This window comes from Tyto alba, unplaced genomic scaffold (genome assembly GCF_018691265.1).
Source record: "Tyto alba isolate M040663 unplaced genomic scaffold, T.alba_DEE_v4.0 Super-Scaffold_9, whole genome shotgun sequence".
Taxonomy (NCBI): Eukaryota; Metazoa; Chordata; class Aves; order Strigiformes; family Tytonidae; genus Tyto; species Tyto alba.
In genome coordinates this window covers 36,892,611-36,919,581 of record NW_024881330.1, presented here as the reverse complement: position 1 = coordinate 36,919,581, position 26,971 = coordinate 36,892,611, and the positions used below count along the sequence as shown (strand labels likewise).

Below are 26,971 nucleotides of genomic sequence, written 5' to 3'. Positions count from 1 at the left end.
TTACTAACTGTGGATGAGTTTGAGCTGTAGAGTCACTTAAAAGGAGGCCATGTTGGCTGGGTTTTCCATAGAAGTCAATAAGATGCCTGGATAGCAATGAAGTTGTCATGACTTGCCACAAAATTTTGGATTCCTGCTTCAATGTCTGAAGTCTAAGAACATCTCAGTGAAATATATACTTAATTTTCTTAACATGGGTAAACATACTTTTATGTTCCTAACCTTCAGAAATAGATCAAACAATTCAATTCAGCAAGTTAAAAAAAAAAAAAAATTAAAAATAGTCTTGAGAGGTACAAGAAGTAAGAAAAAAAATTAGCTGAAATTGTGATTTTTTATTAGTATTATAAGAAAACGAAAAATAACTATACACTGGAAATAGTTCAGTGCCTAAAACTATTTGTCACAAATGTCTCTCTTTTAAATAACTTTTTCAAAGAGATGATTGGAGTGGTAATCTGGAGATCATTTGTTTTCTGAAGTAATCTGCAGAATCATAGTTTCTGTTGAGAAAATATATGTCACTTTTTCCACTTGAAGTTAAGTATATTTAGATGAATGACCTCAAGTAATCTTCATCAGAATAGTCTGTAATGAACATAAGTATATATACAAACATGTGTATATGTATATATATATATATATATATATATATATATAATCTTTTTTGTGACTACAGGATTTTGCTGGTCTGTATTATTGATGATAGAATATTATTCCCGAGATGTTGCCATGAAAGGGAGGATTTCTCTGGGAATTTAAATTTGAAGTCAGGATTTACAGTTTAAGAATGAATGTTGCAACATGCTTGTAGTTTGTTGCTAATAAAAGGACAGGGCTTTTCCTGTGACAAGTGGTAACATCATTCTTCTGTGTTTCTCAGTACCCTGAGGATCACTGAAAGTGGCAGATTATTATTTCAATGCACTTTAGCTTTGAAATTGTAACATTTATAATTCACGTGGCTATTTAGAGATGCCTTAAAGAAAAACTGTGAACATTCGATTGGATTGAACAGCAGACATTTTAATTATTTTTTTTAAATGTTTTGTTCCAAATAGGATCGAAACAGGAATTTTGAAATCTGCTCTTTGTCTGAAAATGCTCAATTCCCCTGGCGCAGGCTGGTAAAATTGACATTCCTGTCAGTTTCCCTGCTACCAGGAGCTGTGAAGTTGACAGGAGTGTGGATTTCAGGGAGGGACTGGCAGGCCCCTCGGCCCCCTGGCTCAGAACTGACACCCCCGGTGGGTGCCCAAACTCAGGAGACGGTTAGAACGGCACTTCGACTTCAGTGCGCAGCATGTAAACCTGATCTACGGTTAGAGCTAGAGCTTCTTTAAACTCCAGGCTGCCAGCTCCTTGGAAACTCCAAGGCCCTGTGCTCTCAGAAGCAGATGCTAGCTGGTGCCAGTTTGGCTTTCTCAGGCTTGCGTGATAGCAAGAAGCAGGTTCCAACATCACTGTCTCCGAGACAGACCGACCAAAATGATTGCCACTGGGTAGGAAGGCTGGAGTAAGTCTGTTCTGGATTGGGCAAAAGTATAGGAAACCTGGTCTTTTTGGAATGAAATACATTTAAGCTTAGTGACGCAATACTTCTGAATATAAGATGAAAGAATTAACATGGGCATCTGAGCATCAGTTAGTGTGAAGACACTTATCACCGAAGTACTTCTGCTGAGGCTCAACTAGGAAAGATACTAGCATGAAACGTGTGAAATACAGAACAGGTAACACCAAAGTTATCTTTTTGTTATCAGGTCAGAATTACTTTTTCTAAGAGAAGGGGTGACGAACTGGAATATTGTTGGTGATCATCAAACTACATTTCTGTTTTCGGTGGACCAGAACAGTTGCCCAATTCTGAAAAACTTGTGCTCTTTTCAACTCCGGAGAAGCATTCCTTAACTAACAGTATAACAAATACTTCTGTCTGTGGTTTTACATATTTTAACAGGATGGACTCTCAGCTATTGTCCCTTTGCATGTTTAGTAAACAAAATGAGCTGAAATTTAGATAGAGAATAAATAGTGCATGTACCCCCTAGGCATTGCATTGTTCCTTAAAGGCAGTCTGCCCAATACAAAATAAATGGATCTTGGCTGTGAAATAGGTAATGTTTTCTTAGTGTAATCAGGCTGCATCAAAGGAGAAGCTGCCAGGATTTACAAAACTGTTTAATACAGGGAAGGATTCTGCTGACAGAATTGTGAATGCGAGGCAAACCCATGTTTCTTGTCTCTTTGCCTCAGTATTAAATTTCAGAGTTTGTAACTGTTAGACTTTGACTCTCAGTGGTGCAACATCACGCTTATGCAGTATTTCAAGTCACACGTATGTGAAGATTAATTAATTATGGCTGTGATATAGCAGTATTCAGGAGCTTATAAGCACGTTCGGTGTCTCATTGGGAATAGTCAGTTGAGTCCTGTTTTGCTTGCTTGTTAACCTCCTCTGACCCACATGCTTTATCAGCATACATCAGAACGCTTCTATTGCACCCTGCCATTTCAAAAATTGTCGAGAATCAGAAACATGTAAATATTTTCTTGTATGTTACTAGCATTAATTTTGCAACATGGAAAATTACAGGGGGTTTTGTCAGCTGGTATGTAATTTCCTAGTGTCATTAACTCCCACTGAATATCTTTCTACAGATATCTTCACCTGAAATAATCCAGAGCCCAGTGTTTATTTATTAATCAACATCTTGTGTAATAAAAACAGAAAATACCTTTTTAGAGTAAATGCTTATTTTAAATTGAAAATAAAAAAATCTGAATTGATTTTAAAATTTGTTTCGAGTGTATAAATTTCTCTATCGGTTTACCTATACAGTCGTATTAATTTTTAGTTAGCTATTTATTAGGTCCAGTTTTGAGAAAGGAGACGACAGAGAGATTTCTGTATAAATATTTCATAGCTTCTGATAAGAAATGGATGGGTTAGTACGTGAATTGTAGGTTAATCTGAGACTCAAACACTAAATACTTAATCATTGCTTTCTCTTTTTTCTCAATATTTAGTAAACCAGCCATTTTAGCAGGGGGGATTTTTACCTGTTTTTTAAAGGTGGACAATGCATAGTGATATCAAGTTTATTTTTCTGCCTAGAAAGCTACGACAAGCAGACTGTTCTAGTGACTAGGCTTGAGTGCAGCTGTCTTTTCCTTTTTTGTGTGTGTAAGTATGGTTCTATGAAGATGTCAGCAAAATATTGGCTAAGGAGTGCCAGTAGGTATGACTTACTTGGACTTTCATAAAAAAACCTTTGTCAAAGCCTCTCACAAATAGATACTAAGGAAATAAAGTATTCACAAGGTGAGAAATAAAATGCTGTCATAGATTAGAAGCTGCCCATGTGGCAAAATAATAATAATAATGAATAAATACATGATACTTTTTAATATTTATTAATTTAGCAATCCTGTAACAGTGGAGTACCTCTATTGGAATGTTATAGGTTAATATATTATTGTTCTCCACTGGGAGTTAGGTGATAAGTAAAATATTTACAACATTACACAAAAATATCCAGATTGGTCAAGACCAGAAACAAGTGAAAAATTTGCTAAAAATCAACAACATGACAGTATGTGAATTTTGTGGTTGAGAAATGTCGAGGAACATATGAGAGAGAATAATTTGAACTACAGCTACAGTTTTCAGACTACTGAATTAACATGAACAGTTGTGATGAGGTGTTTGCAGGCCAGTAACTGCTGCAGTTGGTTTGACCCGTGCTATTAAGTCAAAATGCAGCATTGTCCTGCTTGACTTCTTTCAAGTCTCTTTCAGTTGTCCCTGTGTGTATCCAGTGAGCTGTCCTGATTTGGTGTAAAGGCTTTCTGTTCTGGGCACCCTCATCCCAGCGGAGACAGCAGAAGGGAAGGAGGTTGGAAAATGTGAGAGGGAAATGTCTGGAGGCAGACAGCAGTCAAAGAGTTTTATACATGGCAGTTCAGAGAAGGAATGACAAAGGGCATGCAAAATCATTAGTGAGTATAAATTGGTTCTTGTTCGGCTTCTGACAGACTTGCAGCAGGAGATTGTTGGCTGAAGTTGTTGCCACCCTCAGCCATCTGCCTTGCCCTGCACCTCTGATAGATATGGAAGCCCTCAGGGCAGAGACATCTGATCTGCTTGTAAATCAGCTTGGGAGTCACTGTTGTTTTCAGCCCAGTGCATTAAGGAAGCCTGTTTCTGCCTATGAGAGTAGCAGTGTCTGTCGGAGGAGGGGAAGATGGTTTTGGCAACATCAGGTGGGGCGGGTCTGCCAGAGACTTCATACATTTGATATTTCGAGGACAAAAGCTTATAAAACTGCAACTACTAAAATCTGATAAAAAGGGACGTGCTTGTTTTATCCAGCGTGTATTTAATTAGTGGAAATATTCACAATAACATAGTTGCGAAGCTGTGAGCTTAGTGTGATGTAATCCAGTAGTGATATCCACTGTATACCATTTTTCGCCCTGTAAGTTTTCAGCCCCTGGTTTCCTGTGAGGCCGGTTTTCTCTGCACCTACGTGATTTTATAAGGTGTGCCCATCTGTCTTTGAGTTCTAGTCCTAGTAACTTGTAAATCAACTGGTAAATTTCAACAAAATTTGACAGGTCTTTAATATATTAAGTTTCTTCCAATTTCTTGAAAATTGTAGTCTGGCTAGAAGACAATCTCATTAGTACCACCTGAAGCTTTAGTACAAACTAAAGAGGTACTATTGCAAATTTATCAGTATTATGACTCTGAATCAAACAAAGCATCTGCTGACTTGCTCAAGCAATTTAGGACAAGCTGTTTGAGTTAATGAAAGAGAGGAAAAGAAGAAAGATGGGCAGAATTACTAAGGAGAGGATACCAAAAGAAATACGGAGGAAAAGAGCTAAAATTAAAGTGAGGGAAGTATTGGGATATAACACAAATCCAGAATAACTGAAGAATCATTGGGTTTGCTGCTTACAGAGTAACTACTACTACATTTTTTTTGTTTGTGTTTCTTTCCCTGACCAGGCAGCATTTTAATTTTATTGTTTGCTGCAAGGTATGTGTTCTTATCATTAAACATGATATCAAGTGCAACACTGAATTTAAAAATCAAAATGTAAATGTAAATTTAAATGCTGCAAGCAGTAAATAATATAACAAACAGTAAATAACATGGCAAAATCCAAACTTTTGATACCTGTTCTTACTTGAAAGCAGTTGGTTCAACATATATTAAAAGGCTGATGCTTGGCCAGCCATTACTTCTAGTACTGTTTTGCATGTGAGAATATTCTGAGTGTTCTGTTTTGTAAAATTAAATTGATGTGGAATAAATTTTTTCTAATGCTTGTAATTGCTGAAAGCAAATAAGAGGATGGGGGAAGAATGAACTTGGAGAAGAAAGAAAAGACAGAAGTAAAAGACCATTTATAGCAAAGTAGAAAGCGAACAAATGCTTCTTCAGAAAGGAAGCTTTTCTGATAGTTGGCAGAACTCAAAATTAGATTTGGAAAGCCTTGATCTGATTGAGAGGAGAGAGAGACTGAAAACAAAAAATAAATGAAAGCACCTCTAAACACCTCTTCAGCCCACCTGCAGTTTCAGGTGTCCCATTTGCCTACTTTGATCGGTGTCCTAACAAATTGTGCAACAGAACTTTCATCGGGTAAAACTGTGAACACTGCAGTAAATGCTGTGCCTGCCCTGCAAACAGAGGATACTCTCCTTCAGACAGTGCAAGTCAGATACCATACCTCTAGCAGTGCCAAATTTGGAGCGTGTATGTAGCAATTTTGAGCAGATCAGGAAGCTCATGGGACATTGCTGTGATTTACAGGGTTACTGTGGCACGTAACAACTTGAGTTTGCAGGTTCAGTGCTAGCTTACACACATCACTGTAGTAACTGCAGTGCACCTGTTGACATCAAATTAGTGCTGCCAGCTTCTCTGGCATTTTATTTTGTCCCAGCGTTCATGAAGACATAGTTATTTGTATGCAAATACACTGGCAGTAAGTATCATTAGATGTAAGACATTTTGACTATTAATGTCGCAAAGATGAGAAAGGCTGTACTGCAGGGTGGTGGAGTGGGAGTCTGTGGAGACTGAAAATGATTCAGGATATGTGAAAGTCAAAACTAGAGTAATTAATAAGAAGATAGATTGGAGTAATCATCAGTTTATAACATCATACAGTAAGAATGCTGAAAGAAAAATAAAAAAGAACCAGAAGGAGTATTTCAGCTGAAGGATGTCTATCCGTTGTTATAAATAGCTACTAGATCCTTTGTATAATTAGTGAGGACTGGAGGGGTGAGGGACAAGCAAGTACAGTATGAATATATCCAAATACCAAATCTAAAAAAAAAAATAGTGTGCCCATGGATAAAGGCAAGACAAGAAAGAGGACAGTTGATAGATTTAAATATAGGGATCTGAGTTATTTTTGATATTAAATCATTCGAAGTCTGTGGAGTTAGAGTAAGTGTGAGTTGGCATTAGAAGCTGTTGTATGTAATTGTATTTTGAGTACTTTCCTTATTACACTTACCCTTTTTTTTTTTTTTTCTGGTTTAAGCTTAGTATCTGTTTTTGGAGGAAATTTATATTCTAATCATTTGCTTTGGAGTTGTGAAAATTTTGGAAATTTCTGTCTGTTGTCTCTATACTTACCTACTACTGCAATGGTCTCAAGATAATAAATACAGTGTTTTTTGCATAAACTAAATCCAAAAAAGGGGCGTTAAAATAACTCCTAAAACTCTTTTCTAATATTGACTGAACATTTCCTCAAATTGTAGCCTACAGGATTTCAGCTTCACTTTCCAAGGAAAATAAAAATGATCTTTCAAGGTGACATAGTATTGTTATTTTCTATGAAGATGCTTCCTGGTGGTATCCTCTATTTTAACTTCAATAACCAGCCATGACCCTGGTTTAATTTAACTGGTTTTAGATCACCACGTGCTGAACTGAAAAAATATTAAGCTGTATCTTAAAATCAGCTCTCCTGATTGCCTGTTTAAAACAGTCAATTTCTGAGCAAGAAACCTCAAAGAAGGTGCTGAAGAGTGGGTTTGAGCTGGGCCACCGATCAACCCAGTAAAAAAGCGATAACCTTGAGGCAGGAAAGCTCTTTGTCCCAGCTTGCTGCGGGCCCCGCAAGCACTGCTGATAGCGTAAGGACGGGAAGCGCCGGTCAGCTGAAGTGGGAGAGAGGCTGGTCTGACTCCTTCAGTGGCAGCGGCGACTTAGTTCAGCTTAAACTGACTGTGAAACCCCTCCTTAAATCATCACACTCTTGGAACAATAAGCTGCACAGGAAGCGCACTTAAAAGAGTGAAGTCCTGGCTTCACTGCAGTGAAATATGAGTTTGGCCACTGATGCGTATAAAGCCAAGGTTTTGCTGGGAGGGAGTATGATCATGGGAAGAGAAATGGTGAGTCACCTTTGGAAGAATATATAAAAACAAGGATGGAAATGGTTAGCAAAATATTGAGATATTGAGCGGCTGAAAAAGGAATGAAAATTTGATAGGATGTGTATATATCTATGTGATGTTAAATGCATAAAGTTTATACGTTCCTAGGCTGAATAGCTAATGTTACAATGTGCCTTTCTGACAGAAGGAGGAGTTCTGAACACAAAAAGGTTACGTTTATTGGCTTACTGTTTTTTGGGTAATATTGATGTAGCCCAAGTTTCTTCTCTGCAAAGAGATGGTGTATCTTTGAAGTATCCAATAATGAAGGATTAAATTAGAATTGAAAAGAATTATAGTCATTCCACTGCTTGTAATTCTTTTCAGATAAAGTTTAGAGTCCTGGGAATAATTAAATATAAATAAATATGCAAATACTAGGATTTTTCGGTTTTGATTTTTAACCAGATGCAAAGAGAGACAAATCCAATTGTGGCTTCAAAAAGGTTTTTCCCCTTATTTGATTAAAACCAGAAGTTATAAAGAGATTGTTTTCTTTTCAATATGATGAGAATAAAAACTTAAAAAGATGTTGTAAATGAAATAAGAATACAAAATCGTTCTTAAAGGTGTAGTTCATAATAAAGACGTGATAGTCATGTATTTGTCCTTTCCAAAAAAGTTAACACTCCAAAACATACCTAAATTATTGCAGAACTTTTAAATGCTATAAATCATTATTATAAAGCATTATTTATGGTTTATCTGAAATGCAAATGAAGGATAACTAATTTTGTTCTTGTACATAAACTTTTGCCTAACTAAACTGAACTGAAAACATAAAGCTTCATGATTGAGAAGATAAGCCATACTTGCTGTGTGCAGGTTTTACAGTTTTTATGCAGAACCATTGCTTCTCATTGGTTGTAGATTTCTGAGCACTTAAAGGCAAATCAGCTGATTTTGGCTGCGAAACACTATAGAGATGGGTACATGTCTGCATGTGCCTTACAGAGAAATTACCATTCACTGTCATAGTTCCCTGTTACAGTATAAAAAATAACTGTAACTGAACATATATTTTCTTCTTCAAACATCAAACTGTGGACTGGAGCCCTCCTTTCTCTTCTACAGATAGAGATTACAGTCACTCCTAGTTAATGCTTACTTGTGGAACAGTTTCCTCTTGCTCACCTACCACATCTCTAAAAGGTTATTCCAGCACATCAAAGTCAAATGCTTTTTCTTCATATATGGATTACTTTATATTTTATTTAGGATATTCAGAAGCTGACTGAAGAGTTGTCATTTTTAGATAAACAAAGGAAATTTATGTATCATTTCATTTCTATTTCTGACTCTCAGTTAATTAGTTAGTGTATATATGATCATAGGCAAATGTGAATTAATGACTGTGGAGAGATACTTCCTCAGAATGTCACAGATTTAATTATTCAATCACTATCACCTAACTGCAGAAGTACTATAAGTAATGTTTGGGATAGAGGAAACTTGGCAAGGTGTCTGATAATAGTTTGCAGAACTATTTCTGCATTTGGCTGTATGGGGAAATGTATCTTTGCGGGGGTTTTTATCAAATGTTTTTCATACTTACTTGGATGCCCTTAGAGGGAGAGAAAAAATCTTTTGACATGTTTGAGTATTTCTGAGAGGAACTAATTTTCCTGACATTTTTCAGGAAATGGACAGCAACTGGGTTATGTCAGTCACAAATAATTAGGCTGAATTTATCATTGTGTTTTTTAATGGATGCTCACATAATGATCTGATAAAAATAATACTTGTTTTGTGAAATTTGCTCTAAATGTATGCTAGCTACCAGAGACAAAATACTGTTAAGGATTAGCTGCTGAGCAGTAGTTATTTTTCCATCTTTGAATATTGATTTATTAATGTGTTCAAAAGCATTGGTGAAAGTGCTTGAACAATGTGTTTGCTTAAGGAATCAAAACTCTTCTGTTAAAACTTCCAAATTCTATAAACTTTATAATTATTCCACCAGTGCCTTGGGAATTCTGTTTCTGATAACCTGTTCCTTAGGATTTGTTTGGATTGTATTGATTTGTTTTGTTTATCTTGGACATAATTTCCAACTTGTAAGTGAGCAATATTTTGGCAATATTTCACATTATATTGAATCTTTGCATAGATAAATGTTTCATAAGTAGGTGATACCTGAAGCAGAACATTAAACAGATGGGAAGCATTCGCTGGTGGGATGGGAAGTTATGTTAGCTGCTATGGGTATTTACTCAGGGTGCTTATTAAAAGGGTTGTGAGAAAGTCTACAAACTGAGCTGCTCAGGTGATGGGGAATAGTAAGAGGTTTTGACATCTGAGAGAGCTTCTTGCTCAGGACTGTTTTAGGGTGCTCATCCGAAAGGGAACTTTGGGTCTACATAGATAATGGAAAATGTCATTTGGGAGATGAAAAGAGTATTTCTGTGGATCTGCTGAAGCATTATCAGATGTTAAAAGCTGTTTCTTGTATTTTGGGAAACTGAAGGGGTCTTGCATTTGGAGGAATGTAGCTGGATTAATACGATATCATTTTGTGGATAAGCAAATGTATCTCTACATTAGTTTCAGAATAATATTTGTATCCATGATAATGAAACTGATACATTGCTAGGTTTTGAAAATTTGAGCACATCGATGACCTCTCTCATTTGTGACAACTTTCAAAGTAACTGCAACTTCAATTTTTCTTTCAGCTATTGGTGGAGCAAGACTCATCCGTTAAATCTGCATTCACTTTAAAAAATCTTTATACTTTGTCCTGGTTTTAGCTGGAATAAATTTCATTTTCTTCCTAGTAGCTGATATAGTGCTGTGTTTTGGATTTAGGATGAGAATGATGTCAATAACACACTGATGTTTTAGCTTTTGCTGATCAGTGTTTATACTAAGTCAAGGACTTTTCAGCTTCTCATACTGCCCTGCCAGCAGAAGCTGGGGGTGCACGGGAAACTGGGACAGAGCAAGGACAGCTGACCCGAACGAGCCAAAGGGATATTCCATACCATGTGATGCCATGCCCAGCATATAAACTGAGGGGAGTTACACGGTGGGCGCCGCGGCTGAGGGACTGGCTGGGCATCGGTCAGTAGGTGGTGAGCAATTGTATTGTACGCCACTAGTTTTGTATATTCTCTTATTTTTATAACTATTATTATTTTCCCTTCATCTTCTGTCCTATTAAACTGTCTTTATCTCAACCCATGAGTTTTACTTTTTTTTACGATTCTCTCCCCCATCACACTGGGACGGGGGGCGGGTGCGGGCGGTGAGTAGCTGTGTGAGGCTTAACTGTTGGCTGGGGTTAAACCATGACAAACAGTCACATCATAATATCAGAATTCATTTAATTCATGTACATTACCATATTTCGGGAATTCTAAAAAAGAAGAAAAGGTCATGAGAAGGTAAGACATTGTGTTGATAGCAAGAGATCTTAATCTGTTTCTCATGTTCAAATTTATTTAAAGTTCATTATATTTGATTATATCAGCTTGGCATTACTCAGTTAAACAAGAAAAAAACAGAAAGGCAAATGCAATAATTTTTTTTTTAAATCCCAAATCATGTGTTTAATGTACTAACACATACTATTAAGAATCATATTTTGATAATATATTAGGAACAATTTCTGAATACTTGAATGTTCTGGTGTAAAGCCAGTTTTGAAAAACTTTTATTCTCATGTCTTGAGAGAAGCAAAATTACACTCAGTTTTAAGGTCCTTAAAAGCAGCAGTGATGAGTTGCAGATGGGGTATCCTTCCATGAATGTAAAAATGATGTCTTGCTTGCTTTTATGCTTTTATTTCTGATACTTTGATAAACATCTTTTTTTGTTCTTCCGGTGCTTTAGTCCTGTAGAAACATGTTCATATTCTGAATTGTTAGTGTTGCTTAAATACTTAATGCTTTTACCCCTTAGGGTACAGCTCTGGGAAATGGGCTGAGCCTAACTGAATATTATAGATTTCTTTCATTGAAGAAGGTGTAATTCTTCCTCTGTTCCTTAATGTAGAGCTGTATGCTCCTGTTGTTTCTTTTAAACTGATTTTAATGCTTCTATGACCCCTCAGTGTGTCAATGTGGCTCGCTAAGCCAGGTGCAGAAGATCCCAGCAATAATATAATATTTTTCCCCTGAATAAGCTCACGCCAGGGTCAGATAAGAATCAAGCACCAGTATCCCTGAGAACGGTAGAAGGGGGTAGGAGCATGGAAATAAGTGGGACTTACTCTATCACTGGGAACAAGCTGCTGGATTACAGACCTTCACCCTCAGTGGCTGCTGGTTAGCATCTTGGAGTCTGATCTCATGCATCCATCACTGAGCTAACAGTATTTCAGGGCCAGTGAGCTTTGCTAGTGCACCTGAAGACTGAAACCCATGAACCACTTGGCCTTTTTGTGTTGACCTAACTTTCCTCTTAATGCAATGCTACCTGTTTTCTTTTTGGTTGAAGTAGATCTCCTCTGCTGTGTACTGTTGAAGAAGCTTTCAGTTTAGACTTCTTAATTTATTTTTTTTTTTATTATTATTTTCTCTGTTCCTCCTGTTGATATGGTTTGAACTGCAAGTTTGACCTCATTTCATTTTTAGGTTATCTATCAGTCAAACTGCCTGCACTCTAGGAATTTAGTACAGATGGTTCTTTCTGAGAAGGAAAATATACTGAATTAGTAATTTATCTTCTGTGATATGAGGTACTCTTTTCTGCTGCCTCCTACCAGCATATGATGACTGTGCTTCCTAATGTTTTCCATTTCCTTCATCATTGGGTTTATTTTATTTTTTTTTTTACAACTGTTTGAGGAACATTTGCTATCTGATATCGAATTGGATTTCCATTCTAGGATCTCTGCCTCCCTCTCAATTGATAGAATTGCTCTAAATGGTTAGCCTGCAGTTTTTATACTCCGCTGAGGATGGCATCCAGTGGCCATCAGGGATGTGGTTCACATTCTGTTCCACTGCTGTGCACTAGGCTGTTAAACGCATCTCAAGATCTATGGGAGTTTCACAGTGCTCATATTAAGGAGCTAAAGCCCAAAAGAGAGAAACTTGCAATATATCAGATAAATTTTCAGTCTGTGGACTAAATGGCAAATTCCACTTGAGTTCAGTGAAGTCATGATTAAATTTAGTATGTACAGAGAAGCAGAATTGTCAGGTAACATTCTCTGATTGGTTTACAAGATGGTTTTATAGTTCTGAAATGAGATCTTCTGGAGAAATGTGTGGTTCTAATTCATATCCAGAGGATAAAATAGTGCTGAGTAAAAGCAAATGTATCCCTGACATATAAGATAGTAGGTGTGAGCTAACATTACATGAACTAACATGCTGCAATGCCTGATTTATTATTTAGGCAATAATCTTGTCCTGCAATATTCAGTGAAAGTGTAGCGACCACATGTATTACGTGTACCATTAGATTATTTCCCATTTCAGCCAGCTCTCTGTCTTGTATTGCAGTATGCTTGTGTAAGCAATGTGGGAAAACAAAACACCTTCTAATTTTCTCTTATCCAAACCAAAAGTGTGAGCAAACAAAACCAGATAGTACACTGAACTGGTAAGTTACACAAAACAGTCTAACAGAATAAGTGGCGCCTATACAGCACCCCTAATTACAAAGGTTTTTCAGTAACCAAAACTTTATTTAAAAATCATTTACTTCGCTTCAGTAAAAATAATATGGGAAAAATCTGTCGTTTATTTAGAACTTTATTGCCTGGCTAATCTATCGGATGTGCGGGATGGTTCTGACAAACCTACTTGTTTATCTGCTTGACCAGCTAGAGAGATAAAATTACATTTAAAAATTTTGTTCTACCCTCTACTCAAAAGACATTAGTGGTACGAATTTAATCAGTGGGTGAAGAAGAGCATGTACTGTAAGCCGTGATGCCATTGGTATGCTGATTGTATCCAGCTCAGTGTCTGCTTCTATGAGTGTAGACAGTGCAGTCTTCCAGATATCCCAGTCTGGCCAAAATAGGGGTAGTGATACAAAACAGATGGTCTCGTCTCAGGACAAAGCAGAGTTAATGCAAGCTGGTAGAGGGATGGAACTGGAAGAAACAGCAGAGCATCCGTGGTTGGATGCAATCTTATACTCCTCTTTGATTCACAGTTTGCAGAGGTAACAGAGGGCAGTTGGCCCTTTGCAGCTAGGCAGAAGCTTAAAGAGCAATAACAAAGATCTGCAGTTTGTTTCTTCTAGCTTATTATCTAAGAGTTTTGGTGATTATCATAGAATTACTGATCTGTTACTCTCAGTCAGGACTTTAATGCAGCAAGAGCTTACTATGAACTTTCATGGACAACATACAAAGTATCCCTTGCTAAACGTGCCTGTGCACATAGAGAGTTTAGAGATTTCTTTGCTTTCTCTCTGCCTGGCCAAACTGTCCAGTCTGAGATCACCCACATACACATCCCTAAATTAACTGAAACTTTGCTAACACGACAGCTTGGTCTGCACCTAGATGCGTTTGGGTATAGTGCTTGACTGAAAAGCACCTTTTTTAAAATGGAAGATGCACTAGTTTCTCAGTAGAAAATTTAAGCTGTACAAGCATCTTGGTTCTTAGTGCATTTCTTTCTTCATGAAGATCCTCTGAAGGACAAGTAAGGTTTTTGACTACATTTAGCATTTGATCATTTAAATTAAAAAAAAAAAAAAAAAGAAAATGGGGGAAGAGAGCTATTTCCACTACAGGAATCCTTGATCTAGACTGGTTTATGGAAGAGAGCATATGGATGTTTTAGTAACTGGCACTCCAGAAATGCTCGTACTAACAATTTTTCAAGAGAAAGCTGTTGGAAGGTTCAGTGTTACTGGAAATGTTTGGCATAAGATTATGTGTAATTTTTATTCTTTGTCTCAATTTTAATTTCAATAAAAGTTGTATGAATTTCCACTGGCCTCTTGACAAGCCAGCTAAACTTAATCCTGTCAAGGGGCTGGTAGATTAGGTGGATACGAAGAAACACAAATGTGGCCCTCAGTGTGAAAATTGATTGATACAAAGCAAAACATTTTAGAATCTTCTCTGGCTGAAAATTCACTGTAGTTGCTTGACATTTAGTGAGGTGTCCTATTGAATTAATGAATTATTATTCATTTTAGCTCATTTTTGTTAAACTTCATATAAACAGCATGCAAATTATCAGTTTAATTCAAAATAGATTTAATAAAGAAAAATGTAAGCAACAATGTAATGTGAAATTCAATATCTTGGATATATTGTAAGGAACATCTGCACTACGTTAACCGAATACACTTGAAAAATATTATGGCTGCCTCTTCTTTGTCAGAAAATAAAAACAAAACAAAACAAAAACAAAAACTGAAATTAAAAACAAAATGAAACCTTTTAAATATGCATTCCTTTCTAATGCTTTGATATTTTTGATATGACTGAAAAAATCTTACTGATTTAAACATGCCTTGTTCTGTTTTGCTAAAACTTTTTGGTGGTTTTCTTTAAGAATGTGGAGTTGGACTGAGGCCTGAATTGCATATTCAAATAAACATAGTGGTTGCATAAATAAATGACATCAGGATTGGAGTTGATTAAGAATATTGATCAAAATTTGCTTTTAATTTTAAAAGTTGTTTTACTTAAAGCCAAAGTGCAAAAAAGAGAAAGTTTGCCAAGGAAAAGCATTAAAAGACACTTCTTTAGATGCCTTTTGAAGCCCAGATTTTATGGTTGTTTTCTGGATTTTCTCATTAGGACCTTTTTGCGGTTCTAGATTGTTAGTATAGTGCAAGTATTTTTGTACAATTATGGCAGTTGCAGTAATGCATTATAGAATGTGATGTAACAAGTGTAATATTCTAAATTTTATTTTATTGAAAATGTAGAAGTAACTAATGTGTTTCGATCAATAGTATATTTGCATTAATGTAAAAATAAAGTGTTTGAAATAATTCTTTAGCACTAAATGAAGCTCTACCTAGTTGATAGTTTAGATCAATATGTTTGAAATCACTGTTGGTATGGAGCAACAGTGGTTATATAGTCAGTTATTGTTGTTGAACTAGTGGGTGAGCAATGGTGATCTGGTGATATTAGATCATTTGTCCCAGGATTACCAGTAAGGAGTAATAAGAGGGCATGATGCCAGATCTTTTCAACTGTGGTCACAGACTTTCTCCTTTAAATAAAACGAGACTATAATGTTGCATTCAGTCAGTGGTTTGGGCAGTCGGGATATCCAAGGCTTGTTTTATAAACCATCTGCCTAATTTGGAGTAGGGGTCTGAAGTCCAGATGCTGTATTTTAGAGACACTCTCATCCCCTAAATCCATCAGTCTTGCCTGACGGTAATTTGCTTTCTGTAGTAAACAAATATCCCACCTAGTGGAAAAAAGGGAGAATAAGCAAGAGCCCTATGGGGCAGTGCTTAGTGTAGTTGTCTGAGACACTGAAGTGTGCTCTAATGAAACTAGAACATCTTCATCAGAGAAGGCTACCTTATTTTAATTCCAGCCCCATCTTAAAATAGGAAGATGGAGAAACCGAAGACAGATTCCCCTCAGTCTTGCTGATTAAAAGTGAGAAGTCTAATCAGTGATTTATTGGATGTTTCAGTACCTGCAAACAGTGCTGCTTTCTGTAGTCCAGTGTAGGTTATGTGATTTTGGCTGCAGGGTGGGATTCTGCTAGATTGTCTCCGACAAATGCTACCCGTAGAGGTGGACATGCAAAGTGAAGGACTTAGCATCATCATGTTTCAATTGGTTTTGCTTGCGTTCATCAGTGGAAGTGTAAACATTTAGGGAACTCATTGTCAACTTGAGATGCTTATACAGTAAGATGTCTTCAGAACGTTGGGTTCAGGAATGTAGATTGGCTCTCAGGAGTGAGAGTCTCTGCATGGATTTACTTAGGATGATATTTTTCATCAAAAGTCTATGGCATGGTTCCGAATTGGGCCAAATTCTGATATTTACAACGTATATACCAGACTAACAGCATTGTCTACTACGTGACATCAAAGTCACAGATGTATAAGAAGAAACGAAGTGAGATGTCCTGTAGCTTGTATATTTCAGAAGATAACTCCAGTTTTGCTTGTGTTGAAGTAAATGTTTAAACATAATATTCAGGAGTGGAGCATCAGATGTTCTAGATTAATGGTTCTTCTTTGTCTGGAAGCTTAATTTCTGCTTGGCCCAACAGCTCTTTTGGAAATAAGGTGGGTTTTTTATTAGGCTCTCTTGATATTGATAAGAAAATTTATCTAAACCAGAGAGGATTAGTTAACTTTATAAGAAACATACAAGTATGACATATAAAGCCGCATAAATTCCTGGAATGCAAACAGAACTGCTATTGGCAGTAGGGTTTTGTTGGTTTGTTTTTATTGTTATTTTTTTGAGATTTCTTTGGTGGGTTTTTTCCAATGGGAGTAGTAGAGCCTATTAAGAGTCTGTGCTTCAGTCAGCAATCCCTGACAAATCAATGCTGTGTACATGGAATACATCAATGTCTATCATGATGTAAGAACACTGCCTTGAGAAATTCATTGCTTCAAAGAAAGAGCCATTCTTTTACTGGTGCATCAGAATTGACTGGTGGCCTGCAAAAACGTAAATCAGAATTCATTATCTGAATTTTTTACTCTCACATGATAATATTTAGTGCTTTTCTTAGACTGAACAGACAAACTTTGAGCTGTCATAACCTCTCTAAAGATGAACCAGGATTTTTCAGCTTTGCACCTTATACTTGAATTAATCCTGGGAAATTACTACATGTATTATAATGGAGGAAGGACACAAAAGTGACTGGATCATATCAAACACTGTAGCACTTAACCTGATCACATGAGCCTTCTGTGCAACTGAACTTTCACTGCATTTAATAGGAGTTCTGCATAAGAAGAGCTCTGTCCTTAAAGTGAATGGTGTGCAAGTCTTGTAGGAGATGTTCGGAAGGTAATTACACAGCCTCTCATCCCAAGACATTAAGCAATCTTGCACAGTTTTTAAAATAGTTGACATTAGTGCCCCTTTCCCTCTTTGCAGCCTTTCTTCCCCCAAAAGAAAGGAATTAAATAATTACAAACGTCCTATTTAAAAACACTACCTTATTATTGGGCTATGCTCTTGTTTAGCTGAAATGGATACCGGTTTTCCCCTTCCCTTTTGATGAAACTTGTCTATAAAAAAAAATCACAAAGAATTTAGCTTAGTGTGGCATTATTATTAATATAGAAAACATCTGGTTCTGTGCTATACTACATTACACTTGTGATCTTTATCTCACTTCTAAATATTTTCATGTATTGTTATTATGGCAATGCATGAAGATTGCAGCTGTGTGAATTTATTTTGGTGAATTTCTGATTTGGCAAAAGTGTAAGGGTTTTTTGTTTGTTTAGTAGGTATTTTTTTTTACTACACAGAACGTGCTTAATGGAAATTGCTATAGGATCAAGGTGGGGTCATGACATACCCTATTCATGTAGAGAATAGCAGACAATTAACATTAAATCAAAGAAATACTGTGTACAGTCATGCATTAAAATAACAAACTTTTATTAGCACAATTGTTGCTTCATTTATGTGAACTTCTAGCCTATCACTGTACAACGATAGGTAACAGTTTTCTAAGGACTTGAGAAATTTCACAGTATTCTTGTTTTCCATCACATAAGCAGTCATCAACTTGGCTTTTCTTTCTCTCTTTTTTCAGTGCATTACCTCATTGCTGCTCAATAAAATCACTGAACCACTGAGCTGTATCATCACTAGTTGGTCTAGCAAAGAATACAAAGAAAGAGAAAAGATTGTGTTCCACACCCTGTAACTGAATTGACTTCTCAAAGAAATCCTTTTTTGCTAAGACTGATTCTTTCCAATTGTTACATAGAAACATCTGAACCTTTGGAAAGCTTTTTTTTTTTTAATTCATAAAATGTATTATTTCACTCATTGTTTGTATTTATTTTAATAACATCCTTATTTATGAACAAATATTATTCTGCAAAATACACATCGATTGTTGAACAATATATACACACACACACAGAGTTTAGTATTAAATTTACTATATGATTTATTAGGGGTTTTTTTTTGTTTGGTTTGTTTGTTTGCTTGTTTGTTTTTTAATTAATGGCCTTCAATAATGAATGTGGACAATCAGGAAGATTGCTAGATGGTACTTAAACTTGCTTACAACTCAAAAATTCCCATTCAAAGTTATGGGTATTGGGAACCAGTCATCTTCTCAAAGACCAGTTGCTTTAGTGAGAAGAGAGGGCAGTATCTGCACTGTAAATTTGAGGCATCCAGAAGAAATTGAAATAATTAAATACTAAGGCAGAAGTGCAGTAATGAAAGTTAAATCAAATGCTGCATTTATTCTTTGGATTTGATAGATGGGGTTATATTTCTCTGTCTAGTTGGAATATTAACAGCTTTTTGTAGCTTGCTGTGGACAAATTCCACCCAATGCTGAATTAGATCAATGAAAATTCCTTGAGAAAAATTAACAGTTGTTTATGATGTAGGGTTTTTTTGTTTTGTTTTTTAATTTGCATTTTAGCATGCACATTACTGCTGTTGGTCTAACAGCATGTGACAATAAATCAAGACTGCGTAATCTGCCTACTTGTCTGTTAGTTGCAACTGTAGGCACCTCTGAAATACACGTTTCTTGCACAAATTTCACTTAATTTTCTCTTGAGAGAAAAATGTTGGTAATTTACTGAAAATGAAAAAAGGCATGGTTTTGATATACAGATTCAAATGTAAAAGGTGTGATAGAGGGCAGCCTATGTCGTTGCTCTGTTGGAACAGTCTCAGTCATCTGAGAGCCAAAAGTTAATCAAGCAGAGAACAGTTGAAAACCTCATTCAAAGAAATCACATCTGTTTAGGAGAAAAAAACCCTGAGGTATATGCTTCAATTTAATTTAAACTGTAATCCATCCAGTGGTTTACATCTGTTAAAAAATATGGAACTTTTCACACCTCTTTAAAGCACAATTAAACTGTATTTATTTAAATACATAATGTGTTCCGCATATGTAATACCTTTTTTGAAATGACTCATAGATGATTGATTTAATAATTCTTTATCATATAGCCTTCCAAGTCTTTGAATTAGTTTGTATATTAACCATGGATGAAATTTAAAGAAAAAAGTGTGGAAATTGTGTAAATCAATGCCAGAAATGTCAGTGGAACTGTCAATTTATATCACCAGGCCAGCGAATTTTGGAAGGGAGGAGAGTTTTTTTAAGCAGTAAAATAAAACATTACAGATAAGAAAATCTAGTTCAAGAACTTTAGTCACAAAAATTTAATTTAAGGTTAGCTTTGCTGTGTTTAGATGTTACTTATTAAAATGGGTGTCTCCCAAAAAATGTGTTGTTAACATGGCATAATTCTGATGTTCTGACCATACTTCCTAGAGTTTGAAGCACAGTGGTTAGCGCAGTGTCTGTGAACTATAGAGGACAGCCAGAAATATTTCAGGTAATAATGCAGGGGGTTGTATCGCACTCTTTTTGTGTATGAAGAGGAGCCTGGTACTCCACTGTGTATCTGTAATGACTACTTGTGTATTTTAAATTCTAATTGAACATTGCCTTTTCTGATTTTAAAGATCTCTGTGACTTCTTCTCATCTGATGTCGCAATTTAAAGTCTGCTTTTATCCACCTTCTGCTCCACTCAGATCTTTTAGCATCAGGTTTCTTTTGTAAACATCAATATATGAAAATACATGTGTATGCATTATCTGAAAGACATTTTAATTAGATGATTTAGATGATTACATACTATTTACTGTAAGACATGCATCAGTCAGTACATGGAATGGTTGACTGCTCACAGCTAGTCAGTGTTTTGCTTGTTTACATTTTAGCTAGAAACTAACCAAATTATAAACAACTGAAAATTCAGCTTTATGGATACATTATGTATACAGAACTTGCCTGTTTTATACTGGAAAAAAATATACAGATTATCCCTAAAGAATGTCCTGACTGTAAGCCAAGAGAATTAATTTACAATCTATCTGAGCTATGTTATTCCAGTGAGATCCTGGGAAAAAAACTGAGAGCCTCAGCTGTCTTTCTGCGAAATGGGAATGATGTTGCAGTAGTAGAAAATCCAATTATTGTGAGTTGCCCAAATACTACAATAATATTGTGGGCATGAGTATGCACATTATGGACTCTTTCAATGTGATATATGTATCCATTTCACATTTCCTGGGTTTAGCAGAGCACTTCTATTTTAGCACTATTTTTTCATTGCTAAGTGAGCAGACAAAAAAAGTCAGAGGAGAAGCATGCACACAAAAAAATACGAATTTTCCCTTCTACCCTACATCAAATGGAGCTGTTGGACAGCGTCTCTTGATGACAAGTTTTTTATAAATGAATTGGAGAAATAAAGATTGAAAAAATATGCAGTGCTGTTTGAAGTGGAAATGAGACTAAATTTTTTTCAGGGAACCCCTTGTAACACGGTGATAATATATATAAAAAAAATCCTTTCAAAATTTTTTTCCTGTTATTATACAAGTAACTGTGTGTGTTCTTGATTTTTGGGTTGTTCTGTTCTTTAGTGATTCTACAGGTGAAGCATCTTTATTGCTACAAAATTAAATTATGTGTTCATCCAGTCATTCTGTCTTGTTGCAGAGGATCTTGATGATCTAAGAATGGAAGGAGTAACAAGTGTGATGTCTTCTGGGAGTAAATTCAATCAAAGTCGAAGTGCTTATATGGCTGAGCCTCAAGCAAAGGTCACATTGAATATCTGCGCAAGATGTGCCAGGTAAAAAGCAAAACAAAACCAAATCATTCTAACCAATACTTTATTTTCCCTAGGTTTTCAGCTATGTATTGTGCTTACAGGCCAGGTGATGACCTCTCCTGGGCTAAAGAAAAAAATAATTACTTAGCTACTGGCTACCCTATCACCTCTGGCATTTGGGTTGTGCAAACTTATGTTTATGCTTGATATGTCGCATCAACAATGAATCAAAGAACATAGTTAGTCTTAGGCCTTACTTCACAGCTTGAAACTATTTTAAGCCTTTCTGTCTCTGAGTTTCATTAGTTATTTGAGCTTCTGTGGTTTTTCCGGGGATGAATCAGGGAATTTAAAGGTTCAAATCCAATTTGAAAAGCACCTGTATAAATGGAGATTTAGTTGCACAGGTGCAGTTCAGGATTTCAAATAGTTGCTTCTTAGCACTTTATAATCTCATCCTGTTTCACCTCTGAGAAATAATTTAATCAGGTTGAACCCCTTTTGGTTTTGACAGCTGGAAATAATTCTTGCATTTACAGTATGAGGGCCAAATAAACAGGTTGGTATTCCTGTAGCCAAGTCGACATGAGAATGCAACACTAACAGAAACCCCTTAAATTTCCTAGATTCATTCTTCTATGTAGACAAAAGCTCATTTGGAGAAAGGATTTAAGCCTGTTTAAATGACAAAACTAGCCTTCTCACCCTTCTGTTAATGGTTCAGATTAGCAAGAACAATACAGAGGCATGCCAATTTTATCTGCCTGCCTTTGCCAATGGCTGCTCTATTGTGTAGTTTGAGAGGGGATTAGCCCTTGTAAATAAAAAGCAACCTGTGGTGAAATTAAGTCAAAAGTTTGGCCATATGCCACCCTACGTTTCTACTTTTTTTTTCCCATTTTGCTTGTAAATTACTACTTTTAAAAGGCACTTATGTAGGAAGAGGGGCTTCAAAACATTTTCTGATCATCTGGGAGTATAACTACTGGCATACTGAATCACCCGTGCAGTAGCATCTCTTTAGCAGGGTTGGGGAGCCTCAGGGAACTTCAACTCACAGTCCTGTCAGAGCAGAGGTGACTGGATGGCCTTGTAGTTCTACAGAGTTTTGCTGTCAGCACTGTGGCCTTATGCTTTAAGAAAAGAGCAAACACGCTAGTCATGGGATTCTTCCCAATTCACTAGAAACAAATTGTTTATGTTGTAAAATGTTTCCAAACAACTAGCTACATGAAAGTGTGGCACCTTTTTTCAACGGACATCAGTTGTCCATGGATTAAAAACTAGAAAGGGAAGGAAAATAGAAATATTAAGTTTTCTACATGGGCTTTTTGAACTTACATAAAATCTTGTATGTATTACTATGAAGTTTAATTAAATTTTAAATTCCCCAAAGTAGCTGCTAGCAGCAGGTGCCAAGATACTATATATTGTCTCAATCCTGCACACCAGGGAGCAAACGGCTCAGATCATGAGCCAAACCTAGCAACGTTGGCTATTGCTATTGTCCTGTAACTGGCTGTACTATATGAATCTGCAGTCTAAAGTATGAGTTGTGAGACAAAGGTCTCATAAAATCCCCTTTTGTTACTTCACTTATCAGAGAATGCAAAACAGTGCTTTATTTCGCCTATACACCTTCATTTCATTCTCTACCCTGTTTAATGAAGTCGATGAGCAACTGAATGATACATTCTTGCCTGTGGTTCTTTTCACTCTTCTTGCAGGTTAGCAGTTTCTTTAAACTCTGGAGGAATTAAAAAAAATACTATCTCATCAGTAGCAAGTGAAGCCAAAAGAGAGAAATGGGTATTGCTCTTGTTTTCAGTAGTGATGAAACTAGCATTTTTCCTTCAAGATGATGAAGTGTGTCTATTCTACTGGAGCGTGTGTTCCTTCTTACTGAGTCTGAGGACACCTTTCCTCTCTTACTTCAAGAAGGAGTTATTAGTACAGTTAGCTGTCTCTTTCAATACCTCCACAGTAGATTTGTCCAGTGCTTTCTTGCAGCAGCTGAAGTAGTGGGTAGAGAGAGTTGCATGAAGCAAGTGGCTTCAAGGACATAAAGATATGGGTTTTTTTTCCTGTTTGGTTCCAATAGCAATTCAATTTTCTGTTACTCAGTGATGTAGCTGTTGAAAATACAGTGCAATAAAATCACAGCCCTGAGTATTTGCGTCATCTCTGTGAAAGTTTCTCAGTGTTGACATTTATCTCCATTGTTATGACAAAGCCTACTATTTATTGTACGTTCACAGTACAGAACCTATTAGTATATTTATCTGGTTTAGAAATTATATTTTCATTTTGTCATATTTGCTAAGTAGTATTCTGTGATGTACAGTTTATATATAAATACTATGGGATTTGATTGTAGGCACATTTGAATACAACTGAGAAAGAAGTTAGTATAAGTTGTTGTTATACATAGTTTTGGTTACAATTTAAACAGGTGTCTTTCCTCTTAATTTTACCCATTTTTTGATTGTATAAAGTGATTTGAAATGAATGGAGCTATTAATGGCAGCGAGTGTTCTGTAGATAATAGGACTTGTCAAATCAGATTACCAAATCAGGTTTGCTGAAGGTATTTTGGCTGTCTGTAGGAGCAATATGACTATTTACTTTAAATTTAATTGGCAGAGTTCCAGATGTTAGGAAACATGCTCTTGGCTCAGACAAAAGGTTTAATTTTACTCTCGCATTTGCATAATCTAGTTCTTCCACTTTGCTGTATTTTTTAAAAAATGCTCTGTTCTGATTACTTTTCAGTTAATTTGTCTTCTATGATACCTTCTCCAGAAAGTTCCTGACTTCCTTGGACATGTTGGGGGTTTTTTGAGAGAGATTTATTTAAATGATTGAAGGTGTTCCTCAGTACTATCTTTAACTTAATTTGGCTTAATTTTTGGGTTTCACTTGTAAAGGACAGAGTCTTATCAAAGCTCCACCCTACTTCTTCATAAAAATCATGTGTAAGTTGTAGACACTCCTGCTACTAGGATTACATTTTCTTGCCCTAGATCAGTAGAGCCTCCCTCATTATTTGAGAATTAGAGAGAACAGGTCTGTGGGTATGAGTAGGTTACTTTAGCCTAAAAGAAGTGATGGTTAAATTCTGTATGCCCACTGAGAGCACCTGCAATAGGGTACAGTGCAGTGATAGGTCTTATCTTTTCTGTGGTTTGTATAGCTTCCTACAAATGGGCTAAACATGGGAGAACAGTGAGTTGTGAGAAGAATGGACTGAACCTTTTCCCCCATGCTAAGATATTAGTCATTGGACTTCATTTAGCTCCAATGTAGCTCCTTCCCTTTGTACCAATCAGATATAAGAAAATCTGGACTGAAATTCTAGAATGTAATAAAAGAAGGACAATACTAACAGCTTCTGGTTCCCTCTTTCTCTGCCGGTACAGCCTTATTCCTTTGCTAGTAACTGACATTTTGTTCAAGCTGGTACTAAATGTCCTGTATCTGGTTTTCTCTGTCTATCCCTAGGCTGCTACTGTGCACAGTAATAGTTCTTCTCTTTGAACTCCCCTATTTGATTTCTGATGCAGTTTTTAACACAGTGTCAGAGAAAGATCTTAAAAAAGAATGCCTAAGGGGAGTGACTATAGTTAAATATCTATTTTGTTACAAGGCAAATAAATCCATTCTATATTGTGGGGGAAACCTGCAATGATGTTGAGGCACTGTGTTTGGCAAATCATTCTCTCTTGCTTAAAGTCTCTTAGACAAAAATAAGAGCTTTTTCCTGAATCATAAGAAATGAAACTGAGAATGGGCATAATTTGAACTAGAATAAAACCCTCAAACATTTTAAGTTTTTTTTAGAAACTGGCATCTAACCTTCAATGCTGATACTTTCACCAGTCATCTTCAAGTAATAGATAGATAAGAGTTATCACAGCTTGGGTCAATAATTTTAATAAAAGTTACGTTCTCCACCCAGACATCTAGAAAGTAAAGATGGGGGAATTCTTTCAAGCTATCACACCAAGTTGGTTTTTGCAGCTTATGATTAAAAAAACCTAAAAACATCCCCCCAAAACCAACCAAACAAAAAGCTCAAAAAACAGAGAGAGGGAAGGAGAACTAAAAGGAGGGGTTAATTCTCCTGGAGTATAAATTGGTTTGTAGACTGCAATATAACTGTAAGAAACAGAGAGCTTACTGTTTTCTGTATAGATGTTTCACACACGATGAGCGAAATGCAGATGGATAACAGCTTTAAGAGGTTTTTCAAATGGGAAAGTAGCTACAGAACAATGTTATTCCCATAGCTGCTCTTGGACTACAGTTCAAGTTAAGGAGCATATTAAGTCATCTAAATAAAGGGGTGACATCATCCACAAGGTGGAACAAAACAAGGTTTATAGGTACAGAAAAAAGGCTACAAACCCCCTCTATTTCGAAGGTTTACTTTTTGCTATTTACTCCAGAAAATTAGCAAAGACGTATTTAGTACAACTGATCTGGATTTGCATTTGAGCAAAATTATTATAATAAAAATTCCATCTTCATCCAAGTGTGCAACTATGCTGACTGACTTAGAGAATAGACTGACTCGTTCTATAACACTATTTTGTGAATCCTTTCTCACATACAGGCAAAACAAATGAATTTCAGGTTTGGCTAATGAATCATAAGACACCCTCACACATAAGTGAAACTCATATGGCTTAAATAAAGATCTAAATGACAATTTGTAAAAGCCAAACAAGACTTCCATATTTTCTCATGTATTGTGACTTGCAAATTGAGCATTTTGCAAGAATTTAATCAGGCATAAGGTATAAGATAATATTAATGTACTATTGAATGATTTTTTAGAGGTTTTTCTTTTCTCTCTTTTTTTTTTTTTTTTTTTTTTTTGTGAGGACCACCCATTAGCCTTGTATGCCCACTGCCATGCTCAAAAGTTAAATCTTGTTCTTGTGGAGTCTTGCCAGTGCATTCCTGGAAGTAAGAAGCTTTTTGTTTTTAATAGCGCAAGGGCTGCATTCATTCTTCTTAACATCAATAGAATACAAAAAAGGGGTTGCATGTGATTAAAAAAGAAATGGGATTATAGAAAACATACTGTGCCACAAGCTTGAAGGCTTCTGAACAAGAATGTTGGGAAGGAGCACTAGTCGCATACAAATGTAGGTTTGAGATGCAATATTTTAGTTAATATTTTAAGACTAGCTAGAGCAAAAGCACAATGTCCTAAGGCCTTTTAACATATTAGAGGAATCAAATACATAGGCACAAACAAACAAAGTACATCTGGACATTAAAAAAGTAAATGTGCCTTTTATATCTGTCATCACTGGTGTGTGGAATACAGTTTAATCATAGTAACTTGTGAGCTTGAGCTGCTAATGTAGAATAAATGAGGTGCTCTGTGCATGCTACTATTTACAGATGCTCTCTGAAAACTTCGTTTGGAAAAAATACTCAGAAATTCTCATGTCATTTGCTGTGTCTGTGAAATCTTCATTGTTGCCCTGCTTATCATCTGTATCTGACTCCCTTAAGATGTCTTGTCCTCCAAACAATCTTCAATTTATCTTACTTATTTACTAAGGCCAGTTAACTTTTCTTTAGCCATCCGGACTTCTGCAATATTTTAGTAAGTTTGGTTTTCTATGATGTGGTCTCCACCACTTCCATGCATACATGGGACATAGTCAAAACTATATGATACTATGTCAAATATAAGAGTAACATGTAGGTT

General features: G+C 36.1%; 1 protein-coding gene across 3 annotated transcripts in view; it reads left to right on the top strand.

Annotated features, from left to right (window-relative positions):
• CUNH8orf34 (chromosome unknown C8orf34 homolog) overlaps positions 1 to 26,971 on the top strand; it is a 172,094-nt gene that overhangs the window by 90,207 nt on the left and 54,916 nt on the right. For all 3 annotated transcript variants that reach the window (XM_042786202.1, XM_042786200.1, XM_042786201.1), the window contains one exon: positions 21,129 to 21,264. In XM_042786202.1, coding sequence (XP_042642136.1) covers positions 21,129 to 21,264 — 136 coding nt within the window. The remainder of the gene's footprint in view (positions 1 to 21,128; positions 21,265 to 26,971) is intronic.